The sequence below is a fragment of the Eublepharis macularius genome, chromosome 14, assembly GCF_028583425.1.
Source record: "Eublepharis macularius isolate TG4126 chromosome 14, MPM_Emac_v1.0, whole genome shotgun sequence".
NCBI lineage: Eukaryota > Metazoa > Chordata > Lepidosauria > Squamata > Eublepharidae > Eublepharis > Eublepharis macularius.
In genome coordinates this window covers 63,596,094-63,609,723 of record NC_072803.1, presented here as the reverse complement: position 1 = coordinate 63,609,723, position 13,630 = coordinate 63,596,094, and the positions used below count along the sequence as shown (strand labels likewise).

Below are 13,630 nucleotides of genomic sequence, written 5' to 3'. Positions count from 1 at the left end.
AAAGGAAATGGTTCACCATCTTCATTTCTCAACAGGACTTCAGTTCTCAACTTGCTCACCCGTGTCTGTCATAGAATACCTGTTCCCATCTTCAGTCTGTAGGACAAGGGCATTCATCTCTCAGGGTCCACCTGGATGCAGTCCCTACCTTTTGACTTCTTCTCCAAGAACAGTCATTTTTTCAACAACCTATAATTAAACATTTCTTCTGGGGCCTTGTTAGGCTCTGTTTTCTAATTCTAACTCCATCTCTAGCATGTGATCGGCAGTTGGTCCTAATACAATTGATAAGTAAACCATTCAAGTCCATGGCTACTTCAGATGTCGTTCCTCTGACCTTCAAAGTAGCTTTTCTCACTGCTATCTCTTTAGATAGATGAGTATCTGAACTTTATGCACTGAGATCTCATCTTCCATATCTTTGATTGTATTGGAAGAAGGTGGTCTTCTTGAGACTGGAGATTGGTTTTTTAATGCAGAGCTACCTCTGATTTTCACCTAAATCAGTTTCTAGTCCTGGCTTTCTTTCCATCACCAACTACAGACACAGAGCTCATACTACACTGTCTGGATGTGTGGAGGGCATTCTCCTATCTTGACTGGACCTCTTTCTTTAGATAGGATGACTGTTTGTTTTTCTGGTGGGCTGGCTCCAAGAAAGGCAAACCACTATCAACAAAGATTTAGTCTTTGGATTATATAGGCAATTCAGCTCTGTTGTGAGCTCACAAAAAGCTCTGCCATAATTTCTTCATGCCCATTCCACAAGAGCAGTGGCAGCATTGTCAGCCTTTGCCAGAGGACATATCACTTTCAGAGTTGTGCATAGTTATGAGCTGGGCAAAATGAACCACGTTCATCAAGCATTATGCTCTGTAAGAGTGAGTCTAGGATAACTCTTCTTTGGAATAGCTGTTCTGTGCTCCAGTGCACCTTCTCCCACCTCCAGGTAGGTCACCTTGCCAGTCTGTACCCCACAGTGTGATGCACAGAGACCCCAAAGAAGTAAAAAGAGGTTGTTTACCTCTAACATTTGTTCTTCAAGTGGTCATCTGTTCATTCACTAAACAAGCCCATTTCCCCACAGTAGGTGCCTTTAATTTGTTGCGGTGTACTTGCTATATTTAGAAGGAACTCAGTGGAAGAGTGTGACTCCTCCCCCTTGAAGCATACACATTCGAAGGCTGCATTCATACCAAAAAGTTATCTCTAAACATTTCTGAATCATTGCAGGCGCACACCCATTAGTGTAAACGTACAGGAGATCACTCAAATAAGAACACTGGGAGATAACTCCTATTTTTTCCCATTTGGAATGAGTGAAATGAAAGACCAGATTTTAGTCAAAACATGTAAGACGATTATAGCATTAGTTACTGATAACTCTTATGTATACTGTGTAGACATATGCAACATTTTCAAAAAAATTTAAAGTTGTAAATAATTGTCAACAATTAATATGGTTATTAATAAAGAGTTCAGTGTTTTCAATTTTACAAAGTTTATTTAAATATCCAAACATGTTAGTAGTCCTCTTTATTGTGACTGTATGAGTGTTTCTATCCAAATAATACACTTTCTTTTATCTACTACAGAATGGGTTCTGCTTTCAATGTTTAGTTTTTCTTGCCTCGCAAATGGCAAAAATCAAGATACATGTGCTATGGTAGCACAGGGTGGAGCAATTTGTAATTTTTTTTCCAAATATTGGATATATTTGCAATTTTTCTTACAGAAAATGAAGACGTTTATACTTTTTAAATTCCATAAATATGCCAATAGTAACGTATTATATATGATGCATTTTATTAAATCAGTAAAAGAAGTTGAGGATTTATTGGAAAGTAAGTATTGCATAGTGGTGGTACAGTAGTTAGAGTGATGGTCTAGGGTCTGAGTGACCCCCGTTCAAATCTCCACTCTGCTACAGAAGCTTGCTGGGTGACCTTTGGCCAGTGACACATTCTCAGTCTCACCTACCCCTCAGGGTTGTTGTGAGGATAAAATAGAGAGGAAAAATATGTAAGCCACTTTGGGTCCCCACTGGGAGAAAGGCAAGATGTTTGTGTGTCTAGGTGTGTGCGTGCATGTGTGTGTATTTTTTCAGCAAATGTCTTCTGTTTTTCCAGGAAAAAAGGGAGGGGGTGGTTCCTACCCCCCCATGGTTTCAGAATTTCTAGAAATATTTCCATCTGTAGACCTGCAGCATATGTTGTTGGTGTTGCTCGAGGCAGGGGATTTGTAAGTGTGTGCTATACAAGTGAAACCCAAAGAACATTTTCCATATGGCCTGCCTTAGATGAGCAGGGAGCTGGTTGCCAGGAGCCCTCAGGCAGATTGCCCCCCCCCCCGCCATCATCCTGACTAAGCCCAAACAACAGTTGAAAGCAAGTCATGTCACTTGCTTGTCTCTATGCACTCTGATCGAGCAGGGGCTCTAGGAATTTTGTCCCCTTTGTGCTGTCCTTTCTTGGTGGCCCTGGAGAGTGAGCTCCCCAGGCACCTTCTGTGAACCAGAAATATGGATTATAAGTGTGGGCCACTGTATCTGGTCACTGTGTTTTATTGCCACTCTTGTAATATGCCCTTTATTTAAATGATTAACTCTTTTGTGTCTTGGTCCACCAGGGCTGGGTTATGGAAGGGATCCCTGAAACCCGAGAACTTGCACGAGCCCTGCAGGAAAAGGGGATTATTCCCAGGCATGTTGGTAAGAGCTTTAACCTGAATTTCTCAGAGATGGTTCCTGGCATTGATTCATATATTATTTAACAGTTTCATAGGTAATTATACCCTGACCCAGGGCTGGCCCACCCATTGATGCCAGCCCGGCGGCCACCTCAGGGCACTAAGGTGCTGGAGGGGGCGCCAGCCCAGGGGCAGGGGCATGCACCACGGAGCTGCTGCTGCCGCCACCGGCCAGAAATATGTGCTGGCGGCAGCAGCGTGGGGCAGCTGAGCGGGCAGCCTCCCATTCACTTGCTCTGCGGGCCAGGCGCAGCCGGCAGCCAGGGCAGCCGGCTGCGCGTGGCCCACAGAGCAGCTGAATGGGAGGGCTGGAAGGCCCCCCGTGCGCGCAACCAGCCCTGCGTGATGACGTCACACACAGTGACATCATCACGCAGTCCAGTGAATGCGCACGCACAGAGGCAGCCCTTAAGCTGCCTCAGGTGCCAGCGACACTGGAGCTGGCCCTGCCCTGCCCTCAATAGCCTAGGAGAGCCTGATCTCGTCAGATCTCAGAAGCCAAGCAGGGTCGGCTTTGATTAGTAATTGGATGGGAGACCTCCAACAAAGACCAGGGTTGCAGAGGCAGGCAATGGCAAACCACCTCTGTTAGTCTCTTGCCAATGAAAACTCCGCCAGGGGTTGCCGTAAGTCTGCTATGACTTGAGAGCAGGATTTCATTTTCAGATAAACTTCATGGAAAGGGAGACAAAAATAGTACATCTTCAAGAGAGGTAAAATGAGTACTTTTTCAGCAAGCCTCATTTTGGCAATGCATCCAGAAAGTCACCTTAAACACTTACAAAAACTGTATTTACAAAAAATGCAGACTGTTCTATATTATTATCAGCAGTCACCAACCATGAGGACGAAAGGGAACCTCCACATTCAGAGGCCGTAAGCTTTTGAATCCCAGTGCCAGAAAGCAACACACGGCCTTGGCCTCTGTGCCCTGTTGCTGGCCTTCCAGAGTAGCCGGGTGACTGCCGTGTGAGACTGGATGCTGGACTAGATGGGCCAGCCGGAACACTTCACCAGGCGGGATGTTTAGTGGAAGAAAAAAGATGGGCGGGGGAGGGGAGCACCAGCAGTGTTTCAGGGCATGATGGAGAAGCCCCCCCCCATTGGCAGTTTATATTCAAATGAGCTATAGCAGGTGGTGTTGCAGACTTAGGTGTTTGTGTATGTGCGCATGCGCGCGTTTACATCTGTGACAGACTTCAGGTTGCAGCAAAAGAGGTGGGGAGGAGGAACAAGAAATGGCTGCTCTCCCTTTGAACATACCAAGGCCCGCAGTAATCTCAACCCTATATTTTTCATTGTTCCTTCATTTTCTAGTGGTGCTTCATGCTGCAGACACGGTGCTGATCGAGAGGAATCTTGGGAAAAGAGTGGATGTCTTCACTGGAGGTGCTTTTACCATCTTGATATTCTGCGGAGATGGCAAACAAAGACCGGGAGTGGCCGGATAAGGGGTTTGGGTTTGCAGGGCAAACGTAGGAGCAGAGAAGTTTTTAGCAGCTTAGTGGGTTCAGGGCCACCAGTGCTCCAGAGCGACTTGGCCAGTGTGTGTGAGCGGACGAGGGGGGTGGTGGTGGGGGGGTCTGTTCTGTCCTCCCTTTCACAGCAGGCAGAGCCCATTCTGCACACACTGTTCTTGCGGCACAAGTCCCCACAGAGTGCTAGTGACACTTTCACCACATTTCACTGGGCAGGCAACTCTGAGGTACCATTAAAGATAAGTAAATGGTGAATTATTTAGGTCTTATTTTCTGCCTCAGGCATTGAACTGTTTGGGGCCATCCCCAGCACACAACTCCTCTGCTTTCTCAGTATTACATGATCCTGCCTTGAAACTCACCAGACACCAAGTGGAGCCGCTTGCACCAACAGAACTCGCTAGCAGTCTTTTCAAGGGACCACCCCGCCTGTTGTTGTATGTGCGAAACGGGCCTTGCATTTTAAATCTTTCGACTGAAGCCAAATTTCTGTAGATGGAGATAAGGAAAACTGAAGCTCTTCCTCCACTTTAGGCCAGCTGGGTGACCTTGGGTCAGTAACAGCTCTCTGGAGCTCTCTCAGCCCCACCCACCTCACAGGGTGGTTTGTTGTGGGGGTAATAATGACATACTTTGTAAACCTCTCTGAGTGGGCATTAAGTTGTCCTGAAGGGCAGTGTATAAATCAAATGTTATTATTATTATTGAACACCCCCCCCCCCTCAGGCAGCACCTCAGAACCATTTGGGGCCTACAGACACATCTAAAGATGGTAGAATCCTGAGGGCTGTACGTCCTCAGACTAATGCCACACACACACAGAGTGGGCTTAGGGTACCAACTGAACCCTGCTCCTTCCCTTGCCCGTTTGGTTGCTGTGTGGGCAGTGCTGCACCAGCTTACCTCCAGACATTCCAGCATACCTCAGAGTATGGGGCTTAGTTGCCATCCTAGCCTGCAGTCTGTGCTGTGAACAGATCAATTAAGCCTCCTTTCTCAGCCATATATGGTTGCCTGTGACTTCCATCAGGGTGGACAGAGGCCTTGTAAATCACCAAAGCTTTTCCCTGGCAAGAACAGGATAGCAATATTATCTTCTCATTAGGTTAAAACAGATGTGGAACAGTTTTAAAAGCGAGGCTTGCATCCATCTATTACAGCTGTACAAATGATGGGATGAATTCAGCTACTTGAAGAGAAGTCACAGCAGGTTCTTCTCTCATGGTGTGAGCTCAGCTTCTTCCCCGATTTGTAGGTTCCATGATAGATGTATGCTCTCTTCTTGAATGCTGGACCAGACATCAATCTCCCCTCTCCTCATATTTCAGCTAGTCTGCCTGCCTTTAAAAAACAAAATTAAGTGCCATTTATTTGGTTTCTATCCTGCTTTCTTCCAAGGAGTTCTGGGTAGCAAAACATTTATTATTGTTCATTCTTCCCTTTATTTTAAAAAAACCCACAGAAATATTTAAAAAGCAGTTGTAAAACTACTCTGTGAGAAGTGTCAGTGATATCACAAATGCTAGCCAATGGGTGCCATCCACAGCCAGTTGTTACAGTCTTGCTGAAGACAGTCTTGCTAGGGAGAGGAAGAGGGTAATGTACGTTGAATTCAGTGAGCATTCTTAACCAATCCCACCATCACCCAGCTGTTATATTGGCTTCTCCCAGACATACCGTATGTATGCATGGCCCCCACTTTATGGAATGGTCTGCCTGAGGAGGTCAGGAAAGCTCCCACTCTCCTGGCTTTCTGCAAACTATGCAAAACTGAATTATTCAGGAGGGCTTTCTACCCAGATTGTATGGCCATGTCATAAGACATAGCTCAGAGAGATGCTTTGGTAGGGACAGGGACTATATGCTATTGGACACTGTCTGCTGATGGAGATAAGCACCACTAGGGAGTTTCCACATTGCTTAACATGCCTTGTAAATTAGTTGTGTTGTTTCAGAAGTTTTCATCTCTGTGCCTGACTTGTGCTTGTTTTCAAATTTTGTGCTATCATACCGTATTGTATTTGTTCATTGAATATCCTAACTGTTGTTCATTATGTTACTTGTTCAGCGAATGTCTCGTTTAAATGGATCTTTTAAATTGTCCAATTTTCAGAGGTGTACCATACAACCTTCGATTGGCCAAGTGACGAGACAGTGCAGCAGCATTTGAAGGTGCCTAAAGGAATATCCGAAGAGGAGACTTCAAGGCGGCTCTTGGAATACCACCGGAACTTCCCGGGTATTCTCCAGTCTTTTGAGAAATCGATGAAACTGATCAATACTGACCAGCCATGTGCAGATGTCTTCTCCCAGGGTAGGAATGGCTAATTTATTTTGTAGAACTTAGGGCAGGATACATCGTTCTCCCGTCTTCCATTTTATCCTCCCAGTAACCTTGTAAAGAAGGCTCGAATGAAAGAGAGTGACTGGCCCAAGGTCACCCGGTGAGACTCCACGGCCGAGAGCAGGTCTGAATCGGGATCTCCTAGACCTGACCACGCTAGCATCCTGATGGCTGGCATAAGGGTTGGGTGCAGGAAAGGGGTACAGATCTTTTATATCATTCAAACATGTGGCCCTTTTCCACATGGGTTATTTGCCCTGAGTTCAATGACTTGCGGGGGCAGGGTCCCATTTCTCACGGTATCATTATGCATTCGTGCACTTCCTGGGATTTCACTGGCTTTTCTCTGATCTTTCCGAAACCTGCTTTGTTGCAAAGTTGTGTGAAAGACCGCAGCAAAGCCTAGATGGCTGCCATGTGGGTGGGGAAGTTTGGATTTTTTGGTCCCACTCACAAAGCAGCCATTTCCCCTGCTCCTGTCCTCACGGCAGTCATTTCCTCCCCTCCCCCTGCAACCAGGAGGCTTTTTTAAAAATCAGCAATTGAATATCATTATATAGAATTATAGGGTTGGAAGGTACCTCTAAGGTCATCTAGTCCAACCCCCTGCACAATGCAGGAAATTCACAACTACCCCCCCCCCCACAACTGTCCCAGTGACCCCTGCTCCATGCTCAGAAGATGGCAAAACACCTCCAGGATCCCTAGCCAAACTGGCCTGTGAAAAATTGCTACCTGACCCACAAGGTGGCGATTGGCATTACCCTGGGCATGTAAGAACACCACGAGAACTCAGCACTGATGTAACCCCTTCTGCCATCCCCCTCAGGATCTGCCCAGGCTCACAGAATCAGCATTGCTGTCAGATGGCCATCTAGCCTCTGCTTAAAAACCTCCAAAGAAGGAGAGCCCACCACCTCCTGAGGAAGCCTCTTCCACTGAGGGACTGCTCTAACTGTCAGGAAGTTCTTCCTAATGTTTAGTCAAAAGCTGTTTTGATTTAATTTCAAGCCGTTGGTTCTGGTCCAACCTTCTGGAGCAGCGGAAAACGACTCTGCACCATCCTCTCTATGACAGCCCTTCAAGTACTTGAAGATGGTTATCATATCGCCTCTCAGTCGTCTCCTCTGCAGGCTTAACACTCCGAGCTCCTTCAGTCTTTCCTCATAGGACTTGGTCTCCAGACCCCTCACCATCTTCATTGCCCTCCTCTGGACACATCCAGTCATTTGCATGCGACAGTCATATAACCAAGAGATCTCCAAGTGCCTTCATAGTGTTTCCTGTCTCTGGATGTTTTCACAGGGTTATTTGCCCCAGGTTTGATGCTGTTAGGAAGTGGGGGGGGGGGGGTTCCTGCTTCCCATCAGCATTTTGATGCATTTATGCACCTTCCAGGGTTTCCTTGGCTTTTCTCCAATCCTTCTCAATCCTGCTTTGCTCCGAAGTTTTGGGAAAGATCACAGCAAAGCCTGGATGGCTGCCATGTGGGTGGAAAAGTTCAGATTTCCCTGGCACCACCCACACATCAGCCATTTCCCTTGTGGTAGCAATTCCCCTTCCCTACTGCAGTGGGTTTTTCTTTTCTTTTTTAAATCAGCAGTTTAATAGCATTATATAGATATATTGTTATATGAAAATTTGCATCAGGTTCTATGAGTTCTTGGCTTTCATATAAAAAATGTAAGTCTCTAGCCTCTTTTTACTCGTGGAGGCACATGGGGGGAAGCATATCTCTGCAACAAAATGGGCTAAGGGCTTACTTTTTAAAAAAATGAAAGCTAGGATTTTAGAGAACCTAATGCATATTTTGGTATATCAGTGTATTGCTGTAATGCTATTTGACTGCCAATTTAAAAAAACACAAGCTACTAGGGAAACCTGCTGTGTGGGAGCCCAGTCGCCACTGGGCTGTATTAGCAGCTGCAGTAGCAACAGGTAAACTACACCGCCTGTGCCGGGGGGGGGGGGGGGACGTTTCTCTCTGTCTGTAGCCCACGCAGCCCAACGAAAATGGACATGGTGGCCTAGCAGTATCTCTGCCTAGGATCTGCAGTATGTACAGCACCCTTAAAGGACTGCTTTGGAGGGAAATGCAGACCCTAATCTTGCTTTCCAAGATGTATCTTTGTGTACTGAGATCTGATGATCCTGGATTTGCTTTTCTTTGTCATCTTTATATATAAATAATCTCTTTCATTTTGGCTGTTCACGGAGGAAACGGTGAAATCGACAGCTACAAAGCATGTCTTTTTTTTTTAATCGCCTAACAATCTGTTGATGGCCTGTTTATAGCCTCGTATCTTTTGCATTTTGAAAAGGCCCATCTCTAATTAGGACTCCTTCACTTTTAAAGTAAACAAGTTGGAAGTTTATAATGGACTTTACAAATTAATTATCTCTAAATTACTTAATTAAATTTAAAAGTTCATATCATCATTCATAAACAATTCATGCCTTGAATTGTAAATATATGTGTGCAGGCTGAATATTAATTATTATTAATTAATAATGCGGTGAGATAAATTGAAAATTGGAATGAAAAAAATTCTCTCTAGATCTCCCTCCTGTTTTTTTTCCCATTGATGTATCAAGCAGACAGATTTTTAAAAAAATAATTAGATGTGGAGACTGTCTGGGGGATCATTACTCCTAATTAACTTGGTTATTTACTGCAAATTAAGCATCATTTGTAAGCCGGCTGGCTGGCCTGTTCTGTTTGTGCTGTGGATATTCTGGGCTGGGAGGAGCTCCTTAGCGCTCTCTCTAGTTAGCTGATATTTCTTGGGGATAAACAGAAGCGAGCTGTTTCCTGTGGTTGTCTGAGCGGGCTGCAGGATTTGGGGTGTGCCAGAGACCATCAGGAGGCTTTCTGCCTCCCGCCATTTCCTAGTCTAGTCTAATCTTCCACCATCCTACTTTCCCCCTCTTTCAGTTCTGACCCATGTCCAAGCTCCACCTCGAACACCCGCCCCATATTCACCTCGGATTCTCCTTTGTGGGCCTCCAGGCTGTGGGAAAAGCCTACAAGCAGCATTACTCTCTCAGAAATATGGAATGATCAATGGTAAGTTTTCGGGAAATAGGCCACCTCTCTCTCTCTCTCTCTCTCTCTCTCTCTCTCTCTCTCCATTTACCTTTCTTGTATTCTTATACTTTCCTGTTTCTCCATTGATGTGGGGTTCCCCCCCTCCAGACTAAAGCAAAAATTATGTGATAAAAAACTTAAGTAACAAGAACTAACATCTCAGACCAAAACAGCACATGTGCTCACACACATACTTATATACATGTAGTCATCATTTAGCTCAGCAAGTCATGGGTTAGACACCAGGGAAACCTGCAGTAGTTTGAATTCTCCACAGAGCCCCAGGTCTTGTATAATGGTCTTTTCTTAAGAAGCTCTTACCAGGGAACTCTGTATGAATCAGAAGGAATTTCTTTTTTATTATTAATATATTTTATTTTATATGCTTAACACAACATTTCAAAATGCATTGTCACATTCAACATCATATATCATGCCATATCATCATATCATTCATTTACAATCTAAAATACAGTTAGCTTTCATTTTCAAAACATAATTACAATAATTTAATGGCTTACCTATCCCTTATTAAATAGTTTATCAGTTGATCTCGATACCATGTATATTTTACGAAAACCCTATACTACCCATAATCGCCCGTTATTCCACTACACTTGTTACTTATACCCTCTTTTTATCATATCTAATATGAAAATCTTTCCTTTAGGTCATATCCCATCACAAGTATATCTATAAAAAAGGCATAATTATACAAGTTAACTGTTATAAAATGGTTGCCAACTTTATGCAAAGTCAGATTTCCCTACTCTGCCATCGTGCAGTTGCACTGGAGCTGTCAGTTTTGCTAATTTCACTGTATTGTGATTCATTTTTTGCTCTTTATACATTTCCAGTGACTAGCTATGATCATTTTCACAAGCATAAGTATATCCTGCACCATTGGTCTGTTTGGGTTTTTTAACTTTTGGGGGGGGGATATATTCATTTATAAAGCCTACTAAACAGACCTTAGGATTCCTAGGTGTGTTAAAACCAACCATTCTATTAATTTAATGAAACAAATTATCCCAGAAATTTTCCTGAACGAGAAGGAATGTCTGGAGTTTTTTTGGTAAAGAATAAATGACTGAAACTGATTTGCCTTTTTACCATAAAGACGTGGGTGTGCCTGAGCACGTTGCATTTGCCTTGCTCCTCTCCTAGTGGGCCTGTTTGGCTTGGCCTTGGCCTGGCACGCCTGAATGTTCCTGCTTGGGACCTCTGTCAAGAAGCTGGAAGAGCCCATGGGTGGGTTTGTGGGGGAGACGGGGCCTGGCCCCTGGGGAGTGGAGCAGTGTCCTGCCAAAGATGTTACAAGAAGACTTCAGCTGCCCAAGGGCAGTGATGAATATTTTTTATCATCTTGTAATCTCTTTTCTGGCTAATTGAAATCTTTCTGAAATGGTTGCATCCTTTTGATCTTGGCGCTCCAAAGATGCTTTTCTGCACTGCTCCTGTTCTTTGCCTCTGTGGTTTGGATTGGCCGATTCACCTCTGTGGAGGGTGAAGTGGATGTTTTATTTATTTGTTTGTTCATGTCATTTTTACCCTGCCTTTCTTCCCCAGTGGAGACTCAAAGTGGTTTACATTGTTTTCCTCTCCTCTATTCCATCCTCACGATAACCTTGTGAGGTAGGTTAGGCTGGGAGTGTGTGAATGGCCCAAGGTCACCCAGCAAGCTTCCGTGACAGAACGAGGATTCGATCTTGGGTCTCCCAGATTGTAGTCCAGCAGTCTGGCCACTACACCTCACTGGCTCCCTGTGGTTGGTGAGTGGGTGATTCTGCAAGTGAGCAGTGGGCTGGACTAGAAGAGCTGATGGGTTTTATGGTGGGGTTTTTTAAAACCACTGTTTAAGTGGAATGCATTAGCGTCTACTTATGTTAAAATAGATTTTGTTCCTCCAACAAGTTCTGCAGCTAGAGAGGTATTGCACATAATATTGTGACGATATCAATTTGACCCATTATCACATGCTAAACTAACATTATGGTCAAATCCAGATTTAAAAACTGCAAAGAAATCTTTCTTATGGAAAGCTTGGACAGATAATGGAGTTTTTACTTTAGATCAATTGATAGGTAATGATGATGAGTTCTTGTCATTTTTTCAATTGTGGTCTAAATATGATTTGCCAACTTCTGCTCAATGACAGTATTTACAATTGTAACATTTGTTGGTGTCCAAATATGGTCTGGCAGCTTTGAGTGCTTCAGAATCTCCCCCTCTTGTGAAGATTCTTATTGAATCAATACAGAAAGCGAAATCTACAGTATTTGTATATAAATATTTAAGGTTGGTTAATATGATACGCCTTAGAGATGAATGGAATAATGACCTGGAGATTCCAGTTTTACTAAAGCAATGGGATGAGGCTTTAAGCTGTTGATACTGTGGATCTTCAGTTGTGACTTACTCAGCTAAAAATTATATTTAAGATATATTGGAGACCGCAGCGCCTTTTTACTAAAGGTTTAAGCGCAGTGTCTAACTCTTGGCAGTGTAATTCTCAAAATGCATCTCTTAAGCATATGCTTTGGACATGTTTAATCATTCATCCCTTTTGGGAGTTATTATAGTCATTAATTTTGTGTTAGAAAACTCATTTATTTTTGAGGATGTTAATGTACTGTTAAACTACTTGCCTGTCTCTTGGAATCTGACTGACAATCAATAGAAATGGACACTTTGTGCCCTTGCAGTTGCCAGAAGACTTATACTTCGGCACTGGAAAGACAAAAGCCTACTTCCTGTAAATCACTGAATTAAAGACCTTATAAACTTATCAACATTTGAACATATAGCATATAGAAGGCAACTGAGTATGGTCTTATTTTTAGATATTTGGAAACTTTTTATAGATACCTAAGTATAGATTTGCCAATACTGTTGTAGCTAGCATTGTTTTATTTTTTTTTCTGTTTTATTTTTTAATTTGTTTTCCATTTTGCACTAATAAAATCATTTTTTTAAAAAATGGATTTTGTTGTGATTGCTAAACAGCACTTTAGACAATTTTCTATAAACAGAAGACCAGCAGAACAATGTTAAAACTGTAACTCTTCTTCAGTAATTATAAGTTTATGAAAAGTGAGCAACCCGACACCTTTCCCTTGACTTATTATTTCTGTCCCCTATTTTGATTAGTATGTTTCTTTCGGCTTTTAAAAAAAGTGTGTTCCTAGCCAAATGTATTCTTTTTTATTCCATATTCTTTCCTGTTTTTGCTCGGCTCGACCAAAAGAGCAGAAGAGGGAGGCGGAGGTGGGGTGCGAGAAGGAGAAACCAGCCCAAACCCCACACCTTCTATTTTATTCAGTGACCTTTTTCCAATGTGCAGCTTCTTTACTCTTTTCGCCCTCCCTCCCTTTTTCTTTCTTGCTTCCTTTTTAAAAATTAACCTTGTGTCTTTTTGTTCCTCCTTCCTCTCAGTTTGCTGCGGGCAACTGCTAAAGGAAGCTGTAGCTGACGAGACGAAACTTGGAGAACTCATTAAGCCCTACCTTGACAACGGATGGCCAGGTAGGCTGTGCTCCCGACTTCCTTCACTGTAGGTGCAAATCTGTGGGAGAACACAAGCCCTGGGTGGGGCAGGATGTGCAGAAAAGCCCTGTTCAGATCGGAGCGTGGATCTTTGCTCACATTCTTAGCATCTGTCATGATTATTAGGAGACCAATTCAACACGGAGGGCAGGGAGTGAATGGTGGAAGAATTTACACATTTCAGGGTCCTGCAGGGTGTATGTCTGAGTGTGCCTGATGCATCTCTGTACATTCTGTACAGAGAGAGACAGTGCATCCCACTCTGGGATCCTGGCCAGTGATGGTTGGATCACGCCGTGTCCAAGTGCACACCAAGTCCTCATTGGTATGAATGGCATCTTTTCACTTATTCGTTTTCAGTGGTCTCTCAGGGGCATCACTGAGTTGGTGGCTAATCTCTTTCCTGGTGACTCCATCCAGCACACC

At 43.7% G+C, this 13,630-nt stretch overlaps 1 protein-coding gene across 1 annotated transcript in view; it reads left to right on the top strand.

Moving 5' to 3' along the window:
• Nucleotides 1–13,630, top strand: part of AK8 (adenylate kinase 8) — a 191,834-nt gene that overhangs the window by 70,325 nt on the left and 107,879 nt on the right. Inside the window, exons 6-10 of the mRNA XM_054998122.1 lie at nucleotides 2,629–2,710; nucleotides 4,066–4,137; nucleotides 6,340–6,540; nucleotides 9,506–9,637; nucleotides 13,094–13,183. Of these exons, the coding sequence (XP_054854097.1) occupies nucleotides 2,629–2,710; nucleotides 4,066–4,137; nucleotides 6,340–6,540; nucleotides 9,506–9,637; nucleotides 13,094–13,183 (577 nt within the window). The remainder of the gene's footprint in view (nucleotides 1–2,628; nucleotides 2,711–4,065; nucleotides 4,138–6,339; nucleotides 6,541–9,505; nucleotides 9,638–13,093; nucleotides 13,184–13,630) is intronic.